The sequence below is a fragment of the Coturnix japonica genome, chromosome 15 (assembly GCF_001577835.2).
Source record: "Coturnix japonica isolate 7356 chromosome 15, Coturnix japonica 2.1, whole genome shotgun sequence".
In the NCBI taxonomy this organism is placed as follows: Eukaryota; Metazoa; Chordata; class Aves; order Galliformes; family Phasianidae; genus Coturnix; species Coturnix japonica.
In genome coordinates, this window is record NC_029530.1 from 11,462,190 (window position 1) to 11,485,499 (window position 23,310).

Below are 23,310 nucleotides of genomic sequence, written 5' to 3' on the forward strand. Positions count from 1 at the left end.
ATAACGCAATATAATATAATTTAATTGAAAATTGAGCTAACGAATCAAGCAAAATAGGAGAGAGAATGAGTCCTGAAACCGAGAGGCCTACTGTGAAATCTAGGCGAAACGGTGAAGGCTCCCACACACTCCCCTGAACGCCGGAACTCGAAAGACGTCAGTCTAGCATGCAAAAGAGATAACATAGTGTCCAGGTCCCGTGACCCATCTCTGACCGTGTTGTTCTCTGGGAGATGTAGTCTTCTTCTGTAAGTTGCAGATTCAGTAAAATTATTCATGCTTTATATGATGTTATGATGTGGAATACTGATAGTAAAATTACAAAATTATTATACCATGACAAAAGCATTACAGTATTAAAAAAAAAAAACATAAACAAAACAAACAAACAAAAAAAACCCCAAAAAATTTAATACATTACAATTATAAAAATTGATCTAAACTAAACAAAACAAAGCATTTGTAACAGTAAAATCTGCATTATGTGTCATCACTTCTAAAAGATGGGCAGTTCCATGCTTGTGAAACACATTTGGTCATCACTTTCCTAACTGCATCCTTGACTTCATGGTTCCTCATGCTATAGATGAGGGGGTTCACTGCTGGAGGTATCATGGAGTACAGAACTGCTACCATCAGGTCCATGGATGGGGAGGAATAAGAGGGTGGCTTCAGGTAGGCAAAAGTGGCAGTGCTGATAAATAGGGAGACCACGGCTAGGTGATGGAGTCATGTGGAGAAGGCTTTGTGCCGTCCCTACTCAGAGGGCATCCTTAGCATGACTTTGAAGATCTGCACATAGGACATAACTATGAAAACAAAGCACCTGAAGGCTAAACTGATAGTAAAAATGATAAACACAACTTCCCTGAGGCAGGAGGCTGAGCAGAAGAGCTTGAGGATCTGGGGGATTTCACAGAAAAAATGGTTGACAACATTGCCTTGGCACAGAGGCAGTGAAAATGTACTGGCAGTGTGCAGCAGGGAATAGAGAAGCACAGTGCCCCAGGCAGCTGCTGCCATGGTGGCACAAGCTCTGCTGTCCATCAAGGTCCCGTAGGGCATGGGCTTGCAGATGGCAACATAGCGGTCAAAGGACATGATGGTGAGAAGGGAATACTCTGCTGAGGCAAAGAAGAGAAGGAAAAAGAGCTGTGCAGCACATCCTGCATAGGAGATGGCCCTGCTGTCCCAGAGGCCATGGCTTTGGGGAGAGTGGTGAACATGCAGCCCATGTTGAGGATGGCCAGGTTGAGGAGGAAGAAGTACATGGGAGTGTGCAGGCGGCGGTCGCAGGCTACGGCTGTGCTGATGAGGCCGTTGCCCAGGAGGGCAGCCAGGTAGATGCCCAGGAAGAGCCAGAAGTGCAGGAGCTGCAGCTGCCGCGTGTCTGCCAATGGCAGCAGGAGGAACTCGCTGATGGAGCTGCTGTTGGGCATCTGCTTTTGTTCCTTGCCTTGGAGTCCTGTTCAGAGTGCAGAAGATAATGACAAGTCCAGACCACTCTCACAAAAACTCCTCCTGCTATACTATCTATGTTCTTTCCCTATATAATAATATATAATAATATATAATAATAATGTTCATTTAAATCCTGAACTCGTATTTCTTTTCTTGAGGAAATCCCTTAAGGATTCACCATCTCTTAAGTAGTAGAAGATTAAAGATCTCTTTCTTTCTTCTCATTTCCTAATCATATCAAAGCCTCCTGGATATTTTCCTGTTTAGCACAACTGCTTTTCAAGACTCCAGCCCCTATCTCTGTGCACTACAACTTCTCATAGAGAAATCAGCCTTTTTGCAATATAAGCGAACTATTAATGTCTGCAGAAAAACACAAGAACTGAAAGTGACTGTATCCTTTCGGAAAGAAAGGCTGAAAGCACAACTTGTGTGACTGTTCACAAACATTCAAATGATTGCAGAAATGTGTGAGAAATATAGCATTTTTTTAAAATTATATAGTCCCTATTAGATTTCTGCCTCCAATCCTCTTTCCTACCTTCAGAACAGGAAATAAAAAATCTCTGACTTTGCCCTTCATTTGCAGAGAACCCTCAGAAACATTCAGTTGTGCAGTGGAGCTGTGATCCCCCTGCCCCAGGCAGCAGCTGTGGCAGCACAAGCCCTGCCGGGGGCCTCATTCCCCCCACACCACACGTCTCCCCTCAGCACCCTGGGCAGCTCCCCGGGCAGGCTGAGCGCTGAGCCTGGTAGGCGGCAGAGTCCCATACCCGGCACACAGCCCCTGGGGCACAGCAGGGACCCTGCTCTGCAGGACCGCCCTGGGCACCTGCCTGCAGCCCCGGCTGCACAGCCTGCAGCCGTGCTGGGACATGCAGCCCTCAGGGCTGTGCTCTGACACTGCAGTATGGAAGCCCTCAGCTGGAGCAGAAGGCTTTTTCCACAGTAAAGAAACATGCAGTGCCTGCAGCCAGATCTGCTACGGGATGTCCCTGATTTGGTTAACCCTCTATGAAAAGCATCTGCATGGTCTGTAGTGAGACTTACCATGTCATGGTCTGTGAGTAATGCTCCTGCAGAGAGCTCATATTCCACTCACACCGTACACATCCTGGAAGCTCTTTCCCCTTTCTCTTCTCTCTGTCTGTCACTTGCAGTCTGTGCTGTGCACAACAGCAGCTCCTGGGCACAGCTGTCTCTCTGCAGCACTGCCCACTTGTATGAGCTCCCTGTGTCCCAGGAGCCCGGCCCAGCTCAGCAGCAGATGATGTCATTTTTATCCTTTCCACTCGTGTCCCCTGACACATCCCTGGGTCTTCAAGGCCAACAGCCCTTGAAGGGCAATGGCATCATTATTGTATTTTGAAATCTGATTAATTAACCATCCAGTGATAAGTGACTATTTCCAGACATCTGGTGAGTCCTACCAAAGAGTGTTTGGTGAAACAAAAAGAGCACCCAGACAAGGACAGGGACTTTCCCTGTGCAGGGCTGTGATCCAGCTGAGGTACTGCAGGCAACTCATTCCAAATACAAACTCTGGGCCTTAAATGGAATTCAGCTCTCCACGGACCCACGGGAGATGGGATTCCTCTTTTTTAGCTCAGATGTGCACAAGGAGTTCCCTGCATGTGAACTCCTGCTCTGAGTCCTTGGTCCTTCAGCAGGGAGTCAGTTGCTCTCACACAGACACTGTGACACAGTGTGATGTTCAGGGTGCCTGGGGTGCTCGTGGATGTGTGTCAGTGCTTGTAAACTGTGTGGGAAATCCCTGAGATAGACACCTACTTCCTGGGCATCAGCTGAGGATCTGAGAGGGGAAAAAGGTACTGTTGGCCATTCTAATGACAACAGACCTCAACGTTTAGTGCAACTTAGAGTGCCTTTGTCACCCATCTCCACAGAGCATGCAGAGTAACACAGCTGACTAAATGGATGAGCTCACAAAGGAAGTGCCAGTTCTTTCTCTGTTCTCCATCTGCTGCATATTCTTGAGCAGAAAGCAATACAATGCTAACACATATCTTTATTCTTCAACGGACATAGCCTCAGTTATGTAGGAGATCTCAGTTGAATGGCATCAGAAGCAGCCTAGTGTCACCTCAGTTCCCTGGGCTGTTCCTCACACTCTCATGCAGCTGCAAGTGCAGCACTGGGCCTTCCGGAAATTGTGCCCTAGGTGTTTCTGTGCTGCTATGTCAGCTCCAGGACCCACAATGGGCCTAACGCCTGTGTGCCACCTTCTGCACACTAATACCATAGATGAGCTATCCAGTCAGGCTATGTCCAGTGATGCTTTCCAATTAGGATGTTTACTTCTTTGGTTTTGAACAAATGAGAACACTAAGACTTGAGGAGCTAGAAATCTTTGTAGAGTTACATGCCTCCTGAGCTCTTATTTGGACCACAGTGGCACAGTTGAATGGCTTCCACAACTGCACTGTAGAACAAGGGGGATACAGATTCTTTATGATGGGTTGGCGAGGAGACAAGGAAGGGCGACTGTCCTCTGTGAGAGTGCACAGAGCTCTGCCTGGGGATGGCAGAGCAGCCAGGTCAGAGCTAGTGATAATGGCAAACAGAGGAGACCAACAGTGTTCCTGGCTTCCTTACAAGGAAGAGCAAGTGGAAGGTGCCCTCTGCAGACACATGGGACTCTGATGTTGTCAGGCCTTTGTCCGCTTTAGGAGCCTTTTTCACTCCAGTATCTGCTGCAGGGACAGCACAGCATAGAATGTGCCATCCAGGAGATCCCTGGAGACCACAGATGCCAGCTTCTTGACTAAGCCATGGAGGAACTAAGGAGGAGAGATTCTCTACTGGTTCTCATACGCTCCAGCATGGAAGGTTTGGTGGGAACTGTGAAGGTCAAAGAGGCATCAGGCCAAGTGCAAGACGCAAATGGATCTCTTTTTATCTATCTATCTATCTATCTATCTATCTATCTATCTATCTATCTATCTATCTATCATCTATCTATCTATCATCTATCTATCTATCTATCTATCTATCTATCTATCTATCTATCTATCTATCTATCTATCTATTTATATTCTGAGGTCATAAGCTTAAAAGATGTTCACAAATGTCAATAAAACTGATGCAAATAATTGAAGACAAAGATAGAATTCAATGAAATTGTGTTAACTCCTCTCTAATGAGAAATTCTCATGAGTCATGTTCTATTTTGAATTGTTTATATTAGTCTTTGATGGAATTTTCTGTCCTTTTTTTTTCTTTTTTCTTTTTTATTTGTTGTTGTTGTTTTGTTATTTTGTTTGTTTTGTTTTTGTTTTGTTTTGTTCGATTTTTCCCTTATAATTACAATGTTTTCCAGAACTGTGTTTGTAGGACACAGATGCCTTCAGGGACAGGGACACAGACAGAGGTGCCAGTGACAGTGCCCTGTGACTAAAGTTTTTAATCTACCTCTGCTCTTCCCTGCTGCCTATTTGATGTCACTCATAGAATCATAGAGTCACAAGGCTGGATAGGACCTTTAAGATCATCTAGTCCAACCGTCCTCCCTTTACCATACCTACAGGAAACCCCTAAACCATGTCTCCTAGCTCCCTATCCAGGCGCTTCTTGAACACTGCCAGGGATGGCAACTCCACCACCTCCCTGGGCAGCCATTCCAGTGCCTGACCACTCTCTGAGAGAAAAAGTTCCTTCATATTTTCAGCCTAAGCCTCTTCTGATACAACCTGTGGTCATTTCCTTTGGTCCTGTTTGTTGCCTGGGAGAACAAGAAAAGCTCTTCCTCATCACAATCTCCCCTCAGGAATTTGTAAAGTGCAATGAGGTCTCCCCTGAGCATTGTCTTCTCCAGGCTAAACAATGCCAGTTCCCTGAGCGGCTCCTCTTAAGACTTGTGCTCCAGACCCCTCACAAGTTTTGTTGCCCTTCTCTGGACACGTTCCAGGGCCTCAATTTCTTTCTTGTAGTGAGGAGCCCAAAACCAAACACAGTGCTCGAGATGCAGCCTCACCAGAGCTGAGTACAGAGGGATGAGTACATCTCTGCTCCTGCTGTCCACACTGTTTCTAAAACAGGCCAGGTTGCTGTTGGCCTACTTGGCCACCTGGGCACACTGTCAGCTCATGTTCAGCCAAGCATCGATCAACACCCCCAGGTCCCTTTCCTCTTCACAGTCATCCAGCCGCTCTGCCCGAAGCCTATAGTGCTGCAAGGGGTTATTGTGACCAAAGTGCATGACCCGGCACTTGGCCTTGTTGAACTTCATCCCATTAACCTCAGCCCATCATCCTGCAGGTGTCTGCAGCTGTCCTAAATAAATGGCAGTGGTTAAGTGCAAGTTTTAGACAGGCCATTTGGGCACACATTCCTGCCACAGTCTGCCAGATTACCCAATCCCTTGCGCTTTCTTCAGTCAGTAACCACCCAATTATCTGTCTGATTTCTGACTTTCAGGGGGATTACTTGAATTTGCTCTATCTCTCCAAAATCTGATGGACTGTGTTGTCAACTCCTTCACTGTGATTCTATCTATCCCTTCCTATCTATTCTTTTTCTTTTACTTTTTCTTCTTATCCTTTTCTTTTTTTTTCTTTTTCCTTTCTTTTTCTTTTTTTTCTTTTTCCTTTTCTTTTCTCTTCTTTTCTTTTCTTTTCTTTTCTTTTCTTTTCTTTTCTTTTCTTTTCTTTTCTTTTCTTTTCTTTTCTTTTCTTTTCTTTTCTTTTCTTTTTCTTTTTTTCTTTTCTTTTCTTTTCCTTTTCTTTTTCCTTTTCTTTTCTTTTCTTTTTCTTTCTTTTCTTTTTCCTTTTTCTTTTTCTTTTTCTTTTTTTTTTTCTTTTTTCTTTTCTTTTTTTTTTCTTCTTTTTTCTTTTCCTTCTTTTACTTCTTTTTCTTATTGTCTTTCTTTTTAATTTTTTTAAAGCACAATGTCTAAAAGATGTTCATTAATGTCAGTAAAAGTTAAAAAAAAGAGTTGAAGACAAAGATATAAATAAATGAGAATGTGTTAAACCATCTTACCAAAGTGTTGAAATACACATGGGTCCTGTTCAATTTTAAGTTGATACCTCCCAACTACCTGGCTGATCTATCCCAGGGAGATTACTGGAATTTGCTCCATTCCTCAAAAGTCTGATGGACTCTGTTGCCAATTCCTTCACTGTGATTCTATCCCTTCCTATCTGTGTCTAACTCATTTCTTGTACATATATTCCCTGTGAAATATAAAGCTCAATAGAAGCAGCTTAGACATGGCATGCAGTTGATCACTGTGTTTTACTCTTCATTTAATTGCATCACCTTTCCTTCCTTTTACTAGCCAAAAATAAAGAGAAATATTTCCTTTTCTGTGTGCAGCTCTGTGGAAAGCCAGTGGGATTTGGTACAAAGGGGGTTTAACACTGAGCGGGTGGCTGCAGAGGAGAAGAGTGATGTGAGGAAAAGTGATGCAAGTCCCATGGGGCCAATGTGAGTGGAAATGGGGTGGGGAGGCTGAGGAGGACATTTGACCACACAGTAACAGTGTAGAATTCACTGGGGACTTCCTGGATAGATGTCAGTTGGACAGTGCTGCTTTAATGACTTGTTTAAACCCAACTATAAATAAATAGACAATAAATGTCTACTGGATTCTTCCTCTTTAAGTTCTCTCCAGATACCTCTCCATTTTGCTGAACAAGTTCTGAAAACATGAAGAGGATGACAGGAAGGCACAAGGCACAGGAGGGCTCTTTAGGTGGTAAGGGGCCCCAAGTGACATTTGCTGCTGAGTCTATCAACCTCCAGTGCAGAGAGAAGTTTGCACAGAGTGCTCATCAAGACAAAGTCAGAAGTAACAGTGAAGTTTCTTGGAGTATTAATGGGCCCACTGAGGGACATTACAGGCAAGATTCCCAAGGGACTTGTTAGAGAAGATAATTGGAAGACAAGATTACAGGCAAGAAAGGCACTGGCATGGTGGCTCTAATGCTAAGAAACCCCTCCTTTGCCTTACGAAATAGACAGGCCAAGCCCTGATCCCCATACCCTTGTCATGGAGATCTGGTCTCTCATGTTGGCTCAGGACCCTTCCTGGGGCAGTGGGATGGAGGTCTGTATGATGTTAAATTAGTGACATGAGGACAGAAGATCCCAGGCTCTGTATGGGGTGCAAAGATGCTGTGAAGTTCATGTCCCATGCGTGCCCTGTGTGTCATTGCAGGATGTGGGATGTGAGAAGGGCCCAGTCTGAGCAAGCAGTCAATCCCAATGAAACTCTGAACTGCATATCTCTCAGTTCCAGTGCCCTCCTGTGCACACCCTCCCATAGTTTGATGTTCTTTATATTCTGTGGTACCCAGAAGTGCACCCAATGCTCCAGGTGATGCTTCAGCAATGCAGAGCAGACAGGGATGATCCTTTCCCTCACCCAGCTGGCAATAAGTTGCTTCATGCACTCCAGGGGACTGTTGGCTTTCCTGGCTGCCTTGGCACACTGCTGACTCACATTCAATTTGACTCTGAGCAGGACCCCCAATCCTTTTCAGTCAGACCACCCTCCAATGTTCCATATTCAACCAGTGTGTTTGTCCAGGTATGTGCCCCTACCCAGGTGCACAATCAGGCACTTGTTTTTGTTATACTTTATGCACTTGATGCTTAGTACCAACTGGTACCCACTTCTCTGACTTGTCCACAACTCTCTGCAAGTCCTCTCCCCCCTCAGTGGAGGCAACAGCACCTCTCTTCTTCGGGTTCTTTGACCATAGGACAGTTTACTCGGCTCCTGACCTGCTGCCTGCCCATGGAACCTCCATATCTCAAAGGGGGCAACGAATCCTAGCTCGGGAGCTAGTGGGGTTGATCAAAAGTGCTTTAACCTATCTTTGACTGTGGGAGGAAGTGAAACAGGGCTTACAAGAAATGAGCCTATGGTAACAGAGCTTGAGCTGGGGGTGAGGCAGGTGACTTGGCTGAAGTGCATGTACACCAATGCATGCAGCATGGGCAACAAGCAGGAGGAGCTGGAAGCGACTGTGTGTCAGGCAAACTATGACCTAGTTGCTATTACTGAAACATGGTGGGACCGCTCCCATGACTGGAGTGCTGTGATGGATGGTTACAAGCTCTTCAGAAGGGATAGACGAGGAAGGAAGGGTGGTGATGTGGCCCTTTATGTTAAAGACTGTTTTGAAGTTGAAGAGCTTGGGGTTGGGAATGATAAAGTGGAGTGTCTGTGGTTAAGGATCATGGGAAAGGCCTGCAGGGCCTTGGTGGGGGTCTGTTATAGGCCGCTTAACTAGGATGAAGTGATGGATGAGGCATTCTACGAGCAGCTTGCAGAAGCAGCTTGTTCACCAGCACTCATTCTCATGAGAGACTTCAACTTCCCTGATATAGGCTGGGGACTTAATATGGAGCAGAGGAAGCAGTCCAAGAGGTTTCTGGAGTGTGTGGAAGATGCTTCCTCACACAGCTGGTACGTGAGCCTAGTAGGGGTGGTGCCCTGCTAGACCTGCTCTTCACTAACAGTGAAGGACTGGTGGGTGATGTGAAGGCAGGGGACTGTCTTGGGCAGAGTGACCACAAAATTCTAGAATTCTCTGTTCTTGGAGATGTCAGAAGGGTGACTAGTAAAACTGCTCTGTTGAACTTCCAGAGGGCGGACTTTGACCTATTCAGGCCACTTGTTGCAGGGGTTCCTTGGGAGTCCCGCCTTAAGGGTAAAGGGGTCCAAGAAGCCTGTATGCTCCTCAAGATGGAAATCTTAAAGGTAAAAGAACAGGCTGTCCCTGAATGCTGCAAGGTGAGCCGCAGGGGATGAAGACCGATGTGAATGAACTGGAATCTATTATTGAGACTCTAGAAGAAAAAGGGTGTCTATGTCCTCTGGAAGCAGGGACAGGCTACATGGGGAGATTACAAGGAGGCTGCTAAGGTATGCAGGTATGAAGTTTGGAATGCTAAAGCCCAGCTCAAATTTAGATTGGCCACTTCAGTGAAAGAAAATAATAAATCTTTTTACAAATGTATAAAGGGTAAGAGGAGAATCAAGGAAAATGTCCTCTCCTTACTTGATGCAGCAGGGAATGTGACCACTGAGAATAAGGGGAAGGCTGAGGTTTTCAATGCCTTTTTTATATCTACCTTTTACGGGCAGAACAGTTGTCCTCAGGTCACTTTATGCCCTGATCTGAAAGTCTGAGATGGAATGCAGAATACACCCCCAGTGATTCAGGTGGAGACAGTTAAAGAGCTCTTCCTCCACCTGGACTGTCACAAGTCCATGGGAGCAGACGGGCTCCATCCTCAGTTGCTGAGGGAGCTGGCAGGGGTGATTGCTGAGCCTCTCTCCACCATCTACCAGTGCTCCTGGTAAACTGGAGAGGTCCCAGAGGATTGGAAGCTTGTTGATGTGATTGCTATCTACAAGAAGGGTAGTAAGGAGGATCTGGGAAATTACAGGCCTGTCATGTTGACCAGGGAAAGTTATGGAGCAAATAATCTTGGGTGAGATCACATGGCATGTGCGTGGCATCCAGGGGATGAGGCCCAGCCAGCACGGATTCATGAAAGGCAGGTTGTGCTTAACCAACCTAATTTCCTTCTATGATTGGGTGACCAGGCTGGTAGATGAGGGTAAGGCTGTTGATGCAGTCTACCTAGACTTCAGCAAAGCCTTTGACATTGTCTCTCACAGTATTCTCCTGAGGTAACTGGCTGCACGTGGCCTAAACAGGTATACCCTTCTTTGGGTAAGGAATTGGCTGGAGGATCATGCCCAGAGGGTAGTGGTTAATGGAGTTAAGTCCTGCTGGTGACCTGCTACCAGTGCTGTCCCCCAGGGGTCGGTTCTAGGGCCCTTCATTGATGACCTGGATGAGGGGATTTAGTATATCCACAGTAAGTTTGCAGATGACACCAAGTTGGGAGGTGGTATCAATCTACCCGAGGCTAGGGAGGTCCTCGAGAGGGATCTGGATAGGCTGAACCTCTGGGCTGAGGTTACTAGGATGAGGTTCAACAAGGCCAAGTGCCGGGTCATGCACTTTGACCACAATAACCCCATGAAGCGCTATAGGCATGGGGCTGAATGACTGGACGACTGTGAAGAGGAAAGGGACCAGAGGGTGTTGGTTGATATTTGGCTGAGCTTGAGCCAACAGTGTGCCCAGGTGGCCAAGAAGGCCAACAGCATCCTGGCTTGTATTAGAAACAGTGTAGCCAGCAGGAGCAGAGATGTAGTCATCCCTCTGAACTCAGCTCTGGTGAGGCCTCATCTTGAGCACTGTGTTCAGTTTTGGGCTTCTCACTACAAGAAAGACACTGAGGCCCTGGAATGTGTCCAGAGAAGGGCAACAAAATTTGTGAGGGGTCTGGAACACAGGTCTTATGAGGAGCCGCTCAGGGAGCTGGGATTGTTTAGCCTGGAGAAGACAAGGCTCAGGGGAGACCTCATTGCACTCTACAGCTTCCTGAAGGAAGGCTGTGATGAGGAGGAGCTTTTCTTGTTATCCCAAGCAACAAAAAGGACCCGAGGAAATGGCCACAAGTTGTATCAGAAGAGCTTTAGACTGGACATAAGAAGGAACTTCCTCTCTGAGAGAGCGGTCAGGCACTGGAATGGCTGCCCAGGGAGGTGGTGGAGTCACCATCCCTGGCAGTGTTCAAGAAGCATCTAGATAGGGAGCTAGGAGGTACGGTTTAGTGTTTTTCTGTAGATATGGTAAAGGGAGGATGGTTGGAGTAGATGATCTTGTAGGTCCTTTCCAACCTTGTGATTCTATGAAAGGGCAGCAGCCTTTCCTCATCTTCCTTGGCCATCTGTCATGAAGAGTCTGTATCTGCTTTGCTACAGTTCAGAGGTGAGAATCAACCCACCATGTCTCTCTGAGCCAAACAGTTCCCTAGGCCTGTAAATGCACAGTGATTTAGACTTTGCTGAGTGAACGCTTGTGGTCCTCTCATTAATGAAAAGACTCTTCCGAAAGCATCCCATTCCAGGAGCATGATTTGATTTAGCCTGGCTGGGCCTCAGATCTACACCGTGGTACTGGTGTTCAGAAAGTGGCACACAGGTACAAGACCCACAGTAGGGTTCACAGTTGTACAGTGAGCGCTGGTGCTACCAGGGGCACGCCTTTCCTGAAGGTCCTCAGCTGCATTTTCCAGCTGGCTGGGGGTGTGCTGGAGACTCCAGGGAACTGCCATTCAAACATGAGCCCAAAACAAACAAACATCATCAGTGAAAGAATGTACTTGTGTCACAGCTTCAGAATGCCTTAAGCTCTGGAATTTGCTGAATAACGCTGCATTTTCAGGTGCCCATTACTCAAACATCTGATGTCATTTAGGATGGCCAAGAATACTCCCATGCCCTGTCTGGCCCCCATCTGATGCTCAGGGAGTAGGTGGCTCTCACAGATCTTGTCTACTACAGATTGCAGGCACTGTTGCATACATCCATGAGTACCACAGGCACCTTGTGCTCATTGAGTGTCTGTTTTTGAGCAAGTAACTTCCACCTTAAGAAACACCAAGGATTCAGACCACGGGCTCACGCATTCAGGCAACGCCTTGTGCTCATCTGCTCCAAGCCAAGATTAGTCCCATCTCCCATAGGTCTGTGCTGAACTGAATCTCAATTCAACCCCAGGCTTTTACATCTGGAGATGAGACACCTGCATTGACTGCCCCAGCTGAATGACAGCCCTGCAAAGGGGAAGTCAGATTGTCCCTGTCCTGTCTGTGTGTCTTTTTTATTAAGGGCCAGGAGCAGAGCTTTCCAGATAAGGCATTTACATTTCTGCTAGGCAAACACGATCTGTTAGGACAACCTAATATAGTAAAAGAGTGCATCTCAAAGTTAGAAGTTAGGTACCGGGGCCCATAACCAAGTAGGATGTGAGGTTACGATAAGGGAGAAGTTTCCTGCACACTAAATGGAAGAAGCCAACCAGAACCAGACTACTTCTATCAAACATGATGAGGTAAAAAGGACAGAGTGAGGAAGACTTTGAGCCTTTGCAAGGAAGATGTCTGATTTCATCCCCATGACCACTGCAGGAAGAACCCAGCTAGAAACAGCGCATATGCCAGACGGAGGGGTGTTGCTGATGGGGTTCACTGTGCGATTGCCATCGAATGGGGAAGCAATACGAACTCAATATGAGTGATAAAGCTTCAACTTTATTGTGACTCTTACACAGCTTATATAGTGCTCCTAATACATGTGTCATTTGTTCACTGGTGAGTAGCCTATAGTTACCAGACAGAATAGCCATAAGAAGCTAGGCGGAATAGCCATATGAAGCAATTATCAAGCAAGACCCATGTGTGGGCTACTGCAGTTAGGACACTCGACGGCTTCCTTAGATTAGCGGATACAAATTCCATTTTTAGTTGTTTACAGCTTGCTTCAAGGACATTGTGTCCTTTGCTTACTGCTTAGTACTTTTCCATGAGTACAAAGTCTGTATTGCGATACAGGCTATGCTCATACACATCTTTGTGGCTGCCATGTTCATGCAGCCATTCTGCAACAGAGGGACAGAATGTAAATGAGTTCCTGGAAAATAACTAACATGTAGATGAGTTCCAGGAAATTTGTTGAATATGTATGAGCTTGGCTTTTAAATATGTAATACTTCTGCTTGCTGGTGTGCAAGATAGGAGTGACCCGTTGTGCACCCAGTGCCAAATACATTCATTATAGAATCACAGAATCACAGAATGACTTGCATTGGAAGGGACCTTAAAGATCATCTAGTTCCAACCCCCCTGCCTAGCAGGGCCACCAAACATACACATTTACTAGATCAGGTTGCCCAGAGCCCTGTCCAAACTGGCCTTGAACACCTCCAAGGACGGGGCATCCACAGCCTCCCTGGGCAGCCTGTTCTGGGGCCTAAACACTCTCCTAGTAAAGAACTTCCCCCTAACATCCAACCTAAATCTTCCCTCCTTCAACTTGGATTCATTTCCCCTAGTCCTGCTATTGTCAGCCCTTTTGAAGAGTTTACTCCGCTCTTGGGTGTAGGTTCCCTTCAGGTATTAAAAGGCTGCAATGTGGTCACCCCGCAGCCTTCTTTTCTCCAGGCTGAACAAGCCCAACTCCCTCAGCCTGTCCTCATAGTGGAGGTGCTCCAGCCCCCTGATCATCTTTGTGGCCCTCCTCTGGACCCTTTCCAAAATCTCTATGTCTTTCTTGTACTGAGGGCTCCACACCTGGACACAGTACTCCAGATGGGGCCTCACAAGAGCTCGGGTTATAGAGTTTAATTCTGCAACTAAAAACAGCGCATCTGGAATCAGCCTGTCCAGTGGTGAATAATTTATCTGACATCCAAGTGCCTTTTTCAAAGATGACCCTGCTGTCTATCAGGAGCTTTCAGCTCTTCAGCCCCTGGGAAATCTCCAGAGGAAGCAGTGAGGAAGAGAAACTCAAATCCTCTGTTGAGCTGAGTTGGGTCGGGCTCCTGGGATACAGGGAGCTTATTAAACTGGACGGTGCTGCAGAGAGACAGCTGTGCCTAGGAGCAGCTTTTGTGCACAGCATAGAATGTAGGTGACAGAAGGAGAGGAGAGAAAGGGGAGAGAGCTTCCAGGATGCGTGAGGTGTGAGCAGGCTGTGAGCTCACTGCAGGAGCATTGCACACAGACCATGACATGGTAAGTCTCACTTTAGGCCAAGCAGATGATATTCATAGATGGTTAACTAAATCTGGGACATCCCAGAGCAGATCTGGCTGCAGGCTCAGCCTGTTTCTCTACAGTGGAAAAAAACTTCAACTGCAGCTGAGGTCTTCCATGCTGCAGCATCAGTGCACAGTCCTGAGGGCTGCGTGTACCAGCACGGCTGCAGGCTGTGCAGCCGGGGCTGCAGGCAGGTGCCCAGGTCTGTCCTGCAGAGCAGGGTCCCTGCTGTGCCCCAGAGGCTGTGTGCCGGGTATGGGTCTCTGCCACCTGCCAGGCTCAGCACTCAGCCTGCCCGGGGAGCTGCCCAGGGTGCTGAGGGGAGACATGTGGTGTGTGAGGAAGGAGCCCCCCGGCAGGGCTTGTGCTGCCACAGCTGCTGCCTGTTGCATAGGGATCACAGCTCCACTGCACAACTGAATGTTTCTGAGGGCCCTTGGGAAGAAGAGAGCCAGGGTAGAGATTTTCCATTTCTTGTTCTTAGGGAAGGCAAAAAGGATTGGAGGCTGAAACCTAAAAGGGGCAGTCAAATTAAAACACAGCTCTGAAATTTCTGATCTTTTCCTCTGTCTATTTCTTGTTCTGTGAGCAGTCACACATTATGTGCTTTCAGATACTCCTCTCTCGTAGGGTAGTATTAGTTGAAATTATCATCATTTTCTGTTGACCTGAGTAATACAATTATCCTGCAAACAGGCAGGTTTCTCTTAAAGATATTGAAAGTCACAGAGGTTGGGTCTGGTGGTCTTAATAGCAGTAGAGGTAAAGTTATGAGACATGAAGCTGATGAAAATATTCAGGGAGATGGGATTAGATTGGAAGAGGAGAGGAAGGTTAAAGCTCCATATGCTTCTTCTGCTTAGGGAATGTTGAACTTCATGAAATTAAATGAAAGTAATGGTGCTAAATGGACATTGTCATAAAAGAATGAAAACATTTCATAATACAGCGAAGTGTCTAAGAGAATGGTACTGGACTTGTCATTATCTTCTGCATCTGAAACAGGACTCCAAGCCCAGAGAACAGAAGCAAGATGCCAACAGCAGCTCCATCAGCGAGTTCCTCCTGCTGCCATTGGCAGACACGCGACAGCTGCAGCTCCTGCACTTCTGGCTCTTCCTGGGCATCTCATGGCTGCCCTCTCTGGGCAACGGCCTCATCAGCACAGCCGTAGCCTGCGACCCGCCGCCTGCACACCTGCCGCATGTACTTCTTCCTCCTCAACCTGTCCATCCTCGATCTTGGCTGCATCTCCACCACTCTCCCCAAAGCCATGGCCAACACCCTCTGGGACATCAGGGCCATCTCCTACGCAGGATGTGCTGCACAGCTCTTTTTCTTTCTCCTCTTTGCCTCAGCAGAGTATTCCCTTCTCTCTGTCATGTCTTATGACCGCTACGTTGCCATCTGCAAGCCCCTACACTACGGGACCTTGATGGACAGCAGAGCTTGTTCCACCATGGCAGCAGCTGCCTGGGGCGCTGGGGTTCTCTATTCCCTGCTGCATACTGCCAGAACATTTTCACTGCCTCTCTGCCATGGGAATGTTGTCAACCAGTTTTTCTGTGAAGTCCCCCAGATCCGCATGCTCTCCTGCTCAGCCTCATACCTCAGGGAAGTTGTGTTTCTCATTTTTAGTCTAAGTTTAGCCTTTGGGTGCTTTGTTTTTATAGTTGTGTTCTATGTGCAGATCTTCCTTGCTGTGCTGAGGATGCCCTCTGAGCAGGGACGGCACAAAGTCTTCTCCACATGCCTCCCTCACCTGGCTGTGGTCTTCCTCTTTCTTAGCACTGCTTCTTTTGCCCACCTGAAGCCATTCTCCATTTCCTCCCCACTCCTGGATCTGACAGTGGCACTTCTGTACTCAGTGGTTCCTGCAACACTGAACCCTATTATCTACAGCCTGAGGAACAGGGAGATCAAGCAGGCTCTCAGGAAGATGTTGCAATACGCACTATTCCAGCTTACATAAATTGCACATCTTCATCACACAATTCACTGTGATGGTTCTTTATGTTTTATTCTTGTTTGTATTTTTTATTTTGTTTAATACTCTAATCTGCAAATACGTTGCAATTTATTTCACTACTTCTTTCCTACCTGCTTTCCATTTTATTATACCAAGAGCTTGTGAAAACATGGAACCAGATTGCCTGAATAGGTTAAGAGATAAATAAAAAAGTTTTCAAAATAGACTTTTCTTTATCTCTTCTTTCTTCCTCCCTTGTCTGGTTCTGGGGGAGCTGCAGCCCATGACAGCAGCACAACAAGCTCTTTTCCATCCTGCCACAGTGCTCTCAAGTCCTCGCATTTGTGCAGGCCTGAAGGTCTTCTGTGTTTCACAACAGTCCTGTTGTCTCTACAGTAGCACTCCGGGACAGCAGTCAGTAGCCAGCAATATGAACGGTTGTGCCAGAGCTGGTCTCTTTGTTAGCACTGTCATGGAGTTATCCAGATCAGGGTATGACAGTGACAGGGTGGGCAGGAGGCCTGTGGGTCCCCTGGCCCCAAACAAATGGGAAGGGAAAAAGGAACAGGGTAGGGAGACTGGAGCTGGGCTCAAGGACACAAACAATCAGCAAAGACCGAAGAAGAAAAACTTGTTTTACTAACTATGATATGTGGAATACCAATAGCAAAAAAATTACCAAACCTTGACATTCCACCCCTTATCTACATTGCTACATCATGCTTGAAAGACATACATATATACAAATAAACAATAATTAAAATGCATTACACACACAGGTCTATATACATATACATACATGGAATTACTGACTGCACTCCCCCAACTTCAAATTCCCTTGTTACACACATTGAACATCCCCATCCTTCTGCATCACCCACCAAGTGCACCCTGGTCCCTGGGCATATACAGTTCCACAGAGAGGTTTGCCCTTTCCACAGGCTAGAAAGACCCAAACAGCTTTTCCCAACATGTTCTTTACATGCACTGCAGGGACCTTATCTCCCTCTACAGTATGTAGGGAGCTGGACTGTGTAGCACCATCTCTACTGACAGATCCACTTGTGTTAACTAGCCATGTTCTTAATTCTTAAATGTTCAGCCTCCCATTGCTTTCAACACAGTTTTTAACAACCCTTTGAAGCATTCAGTCTTACCAGAGGCTGGTGTATGATAGGGGATATGATAAATCCACTCAATGCCATGGTCTCTGGCCGAGGTATCCACAAGTGAATTTTTGAAATGAGTCCCATTATCAGACTCATTTCTTTCTGGGGTGCCATGCCACCACAGGATTTGCCTATCCAGACCCAGTACGGTGATGCAGGTGGTAGCATGGGGTACTGTGTATTTTTCAAGCCTGTGGTTGCATAACACCACAGAGAGATCGTGGCAAAGTGATATAATCAACCTGCCATACCTCCTGATATCTATAATTCTGCCACCTCCCTTCCCCCCAGAGGCGTTTCATCCTCTTGGCTCATTTAATTACAGCACATGTTTCACAGTCATGAATAACCTGAGCAATAGCGTCCGCAGTTAAATCCACCCCTCGGTCTCTAGCCCATGTATATGTCTCATCTCTTCCTTGATGGACTGAGGTCTCATGGGCCCAGAGGGCTAGAAATAGCTCTGCCTTGTTCTGCTAGTTCAAGTCTATTTGAGCCACCTCAGTTCTGGCAGCTCGATCTACCTGATTGTTATTCTGCAGTTCTTCAGTAGCCCGACACTTGGTTACATGGCCATCTACATGATGCACATTTATAACCATATTTTTTGTTCAGGCAGCAATGTCCTTCCACAGTACAGCAGCCCAAATAGCTTTACCCCTCCACCGCCAGTTGTTTTGTTCCCACTCTTGTAACCATCCTCAACCTGTAGCTCCCAACACAAATCATTGCACAAGGTACCTCGCGTACGACTTATGTTCCCCACATATGACTTATGGGTCCCTTTGTAGGAACTCCCAAGGAGTTCTCCTACCCCAGCTGGCAACCAACCAGATCTATGAGCTCACCAGTCCAGGGAAAGCGACAACCACTTTGCTTATACTTCACATAGGACGTTGTCAGGTCCCCTCTTCCTCATTCCCTGTGAGACCCTGCACTAGACAAGATCTTGGATATGGGTTATCATGTCAGAACTTTCCAAGCTTCCTTCAGGACTGCTTCCATTTTGTACACAGAAGTGGTCTCTGCCTCCAGGATTGTCTGTTGTAGAGGAATCTTGCACAAAGTTCTGGTAAAAGTTACCCATCACCTACAGGAGCCATTCTTGGAGCATAGGCTCTTAGGCAGAAAGCTGCCGCTAATGAGATGACTGAAATGAGGAGGTTGGGAGAAGCCTGGAGAACAGAGATGGGAGACTGAGGGGAGGGAAGATGCGCCTATGTGTCGTGCTCATTACCGTCTGCAACAGCAATGGTGACCCACTGTTACCACTGCTGAAATACACCTCCCATTGCCTCACTCTGCTCACATCCACTGTTTGGTCTCCAGAAATGTTCAGCAAACATTGGTGAATGTCAACGTGTGCCATTTTTTCCACTTGGAGGAATTCAATGGCACACCGTTGCTTCATGTGTGCTTCCATGTCAGATGCCATTCTGTCACGCTACCCCTCTGCTGCCATCTGTCACATGGCAGCAACTCATAATGGGATTTTGGTTGGAAGATTCACCCTCTACAGCCACATCTCCTACATCTGCCTCTGATCTTACGGCCCAGGTAATACAAGAGGGGGCATTACAATTGAAGCAGATCTTATCCAAGTTAAAGTTGGATGGCCTGAGAGGTCATTTCTAACCTAAATGATGCCATGATGGGGAGATCGCTGCAGGGGAGTCTGTTGGCTGAGCAGCCTGAGAACTCAGACCTCATCACATTTCACTTGTTCAGAGTTTGACTGTTACAAAAACCTGAGACTTTCTTTTTAGTTGTCATCAAACCAGCCAAGGGGGTTTCCTGAGGAGAAAATCCTAATGCAGCTTGTGAGAGAGCCCACGAGAGGAGTTGCCCTTCTAGACCTGATGTTCACAAACAGGGACAGTCTGGTGGGAGATGTCGAGGTTGTGGGCTGTCTTGGACAGAGTGACCATGAAATGGTAGATTTCTTGATTCTAGGTGGAACCTGGAGGGAGAATAGCAAGACTGCCACCTTAGACTTCCGGAGGGCAGACTTTGACTTTTTCAGAAGACTAGTAGGGGAAGTCCCCTGGCATTCAGTCTTAGCGAACAAAGGGGTCCAAGATGGCTGGTCGCTCTTAAAGAAGGAAGTCTTAAAGACTCAGGAGCAGGCAGTCCCCCTGAGCCCCAAAATGAGCCAGTGAGGAAGAAGACTGGCGTGGATGAATAGGGAACTGTTCTTAAGGTTGCGGGAGAAAAAGAGAATCTACTGCTTGTGGAAGGAGGGAAGAGCAACTCAGAATGACTACAAAGAGGCTGTTAAGATGTGTAGAGGGAAAATCAGAGAGGCAAAAGCCCAGCTTGAATCTAAGCTGACTGCTGGGGTAAAAACAAACAAGAAACTCTTTTACAAATACATCAACTGTAAGAGGAGGACAAAGGGGAATCTCCATTCTTTACTGGACGAGGCTGGGAATGTGATCACAGAGGATAAGGAAGAAGCAGAGGTTCCAAATGCCTTCTTTACGTCTGTCTTTAAAAGTCATCTCGGTTATTCCTAGGGCTCCCCACACTCTGACTTGCTAGTCTTGGCTGGGGAGCGGACTGAACCCCCTATGATTCTTGAAGAAGCGTTCAGGGAATAACTACTCCAACTTGACTGCCACAAGTCCATGGGTCTGGATGAGATTCACCCGAGAGTGCTGAAGGAACTAGCGGAGGTGATAGCTGAGCCGCTTTCTGTTATCTTTCAGTGCTCCCTGTTAGCAGCTGAGGTCCTGGAAGAGTGGAGGCTTGCCAACGTGACTCCCATTTACAAGGAAGGTTGTAAGGACGATCCGGGGAACTACAGGCCTGTTAGCCTGACCTCGGTGCAATAGAAGGTAATGGAGCAGATTGTCTTGAGGGAGATCACATGGCAGGTGCGGGATGACCAGGAGATCAGACCTAGCCAGCATTGGTTCGTGAAGGGCAGGTCCTGCTTGACAAATCTGATCTCCTTCTACGATCCTGTGACCCATCTGATGGATGAAGGAAAGGCTGTTGATGTGTTCTACTTAGACTTCAGCAAAGCCTTCGACACTGTCTCCCATGCTATTGTCCTGCAAAAGCTGTCAGCCCATGGCTTGGATGGGTGCACTCTCGGCTGGTTAAGGAGCTGGCTGGAGGGCCGGGCCCAGAGAGTGGTGGTAAATGGAGTTAAATCCAGTTGGAGAGCAGTCACAAGTAGTGTTCCCCGAGGGTCGGTGCTGGGGCCTGTCCTCTTCAACATCTTTATTGATTACTTGGATGAGGGCATTTAGTGCTCCCTCAGGAAGTTCGCAGATGACACCAAGTTGGCAGGGAGTGTTGATCTGCCTGAGGGTAGCGAGGCCCTACAGAGGGATCTGGATGGGCTGGAGAGCTGAGCCAAAGCCAATGGGATGAGATTCAACAAGACCAAATGCCGAGTCCTGCACTTTAACCACAAAAACCCCAGGCAGCACTATAGGCTTGGGTTAGAGTGGCTGGAGGACTGTGTGGAGGAAATGGACCTGGGGGTACTGATCGATGCTCGGCTGAACATGAGCTGACAGTGTGCCCAGGTGGCCAAGAAGGCCAACGGCATCCTGGCTTGCATCACAAACAGTGTTACTAGCAGGAACAGAGAGGTAATTGTCCCCCTGTACTCGGCATTGGTGCAGCCGCACCTCGAGTATTGTGTTCAGTTTTGGGCCCCTCACTGCAAGAAAGACATTGAGGCCCTGGAACATGTTCAGAGGAGGGCTATGAAGCTGGTGAGGGGTCTGGAGCACAGGCTTTATGAGGAGTGGCTGAGGGAGCTGGGATTGTTCAGCTGGGAGAAGAGGAGGGTCAGGGGAGACCTTATTGCTCTCTATAACTTCCTGAAGGGAGGTTGTAGTGAGCTGAGGGTTGGGTTCTTCTCTCATGTAATCAGTGATAGAACTAGAGGGAATGGTTTCAAGCTGTGCCAGGGGAGATTCAGGCTGGACATTAGGAAGTATTGCTTCTCGGAAAGGGCAGTCAGGCACTGGAATGCACTGCCCAGGGAGGTGGTGGGGTCACCAACCATGGGAGTGTTCAAGAAAAGTTTGGATGTTGTGTTGAGAGATGTGATTTAGATGGGAGTATTGGTAATGGTTGGACTAGATGATCTTCTAGGTCTTTTCCAACCTTGATAATTCTGTGTCATTATGTGATTCTGTTTTCTAAGCATGATAGTGTGAAGTAGAATAAGGGGTGGAATATCATGTGTTTGTAATTTTTCCTATTGATATTCCACATATCATAGTTAGTAAAACTAGGTTTCCTTCTTAGGTCATTGCCGCTGCTCTGTTTGTTTCCTTGAACCCAGCTCCCATCTCCCTACCATGTTTCCTTTACACTTCCCATTTCTTTGGGGCCTGGGGGCCCATGCGCCTACTGCCCCCCCTGTCAGGGTCACAGATTGATCTCGATAACTCCATGACAATGCCAGCAAGGGGACCAGCACTGACATAGCTGTTCATATTGCTGGCTACTGACTGCTGTCCCTGAATGCTACTGTAGAGACAACAGAACTGTTGTGAGACACGCAAGACCTGCACAAATGTGAGGACCTGAGAGCACTGTGGCAGGGTAAATACAGCAGGATTGAAAACAGCACCTTGTGCTGCTGTCTGTGGCTGTGGCTGTACCTCTCCCAGACCCAGACAAGGTAGGAAGAGAGAAGAGCTATGGAGAAGTCTACGTTGAAAGCTTTTTATTTATCTATTAACCCATTCAGGGAATCTAGTTCAATGCTTACAAGAGCTCTTAGAGTGAGAAAATAGAATTTAGGTAGGAAATAAGTGAAATAATTTGCAATATTTTTCTGCAGATTGCTGTATCATACACGATCAAACAATCAAAGCTGCATAAATCATAAAGAACCATCACTGTGAGGAAGATGTGCACTTTATGGAAGCTGAAATAGTGCATATTGGAAAACCTTCCTGAGTGTGAGCTTGATCTTCCTCTTCCTCATGGTGTAGATGAGGGAGTTCAGTGTTGGAGGAATACTGAGTACAGAACTGCCACCATCAGGTCCATGGATGGGGAAGAGGCGGAGCGGGGCTTCAGGTAGGAATAAAAAGACAGTGATGAGAAAGAGGGAGACCATGGCCAAATGAGGGAGGAACTTGGAGAAGGCTTTGTGCCATCCCTGCTCAGAGGGCATCCTCAGCATGGCCATGAAGATCTGCACATGGGAAAAATCTATGAAAACAAAGCACCCAAAGACTAAAATGATACTAAAAATGATAAGTGCAACTTCCCTTAGATTTGATTCTGAGCATGAGAGCTTGAGGATCTTGGGGATTCCACAGAACAACTGGTTCACAACATTCCCATGGCAGAGAGGCAGTGAAAATGTACTGGCAGTGTGCAGCAGGGAATTGAGAACACCAGTGCCCCAGGCAGCTGCTGCCATGGTGGCACAAGCTCTGCTGTCCATCAAGGTTCCATAGTGCAGGGGCTTGCAGATGGCAACGTAGCGGTCATAGGACATGATGGTGAGAAGGTAATACTCTGCTGACATGAACAGGAGGAAGAAAAAGACCTGTGCAGCACATCCTGTGTAGGAGATGGCCCTGGTGTCCCAGAGGGCGTTGGCCATGGCTTTGGGAGAGTGGTGGAGATGCAGCCCAGGTCGAGGAGGGCCAGGTTGGAGGAAGAAGGTCATGGAAGTGTGCAGGCGGCGGTCGCAGGCTACGGCTGTGCTGATGAGGCCGTTGCCCAGGAGGGCAGCCAGGTAGATGCCCAGGAAGAGCCAGAAGTGCAGGAGCTGCAGCTGTCGCGTGTCTGCCAACGGCAGCAGGAGGAACTTGCTGATGGAGCTGCTGTTGGGCATCTACTTCTTTTCCTGGCCTTGGAGTCCTGTATCAGAAGTGAATGACAAGTAAAGACCATTTTCAGAGACACTCCTTCTGCTGTAGTATGAAATGTTTTCATTCTCTTATGACAATGTTCATTCAGTTCTATTACATGAATTTTATTACATGGAGTTCTTCATTTCACAAGTAAAAGAAGCATATGGGGTTGTAACCTTCCTATCATCTTATATTCTTATCCCATCTCCCTGGA

The 23,310-nt window shown here is 47.1% G+C and overlaps 1 protein-coding gene and 2 pseudogenes across 1 annotated transcript; 1 reads left to right on the forward strand and 2 right to left on the reverse strand.

The window, feature by feature from the left end:
- Positions 1 to 408: 408 nt before the first annotated feature.
- On the reverse strand, positions 409 to 1,439 carry LOC107321209 (annotated as a pseudogene).
- A 13,880-nt stretch (positions 1,440 to 15,319) lies between these two features.
- Positions 15,320 to 16,267, forward strand: LOC107321215 (olfactory receptor 14J1-like). Its single transcript, XM_015877893.2, has one exon. The coding sequence runs from the start codon at positions 15,320 to 15,322 to the stop codon at positions 16,085 to 16,087; it is 768 nt and encodes a 255-aa protein (XP_015733379.1). The 3' UTR covers positions 16,088 to 16,267.
- A 5,963-nt stretch (positions 16,268 to 22,230) lies between these two features.
- LOC107321105 lies at positions 22,231 to 23,077 on the reverse strand (annotated as a pseudogene).
- Positions 23,078 to 23,310: the final 233 nt, after the last annotated feature.

Excerpts from the sequence above, each read along its gene's own strand:
- LOC107321215 (XM_015877893.2), top strand. The coding sequence starts at position 15,320 with ATGTACTTCTTCCTCCTCAACCTGTCCATCCTCGATCTTGGCTGCATC.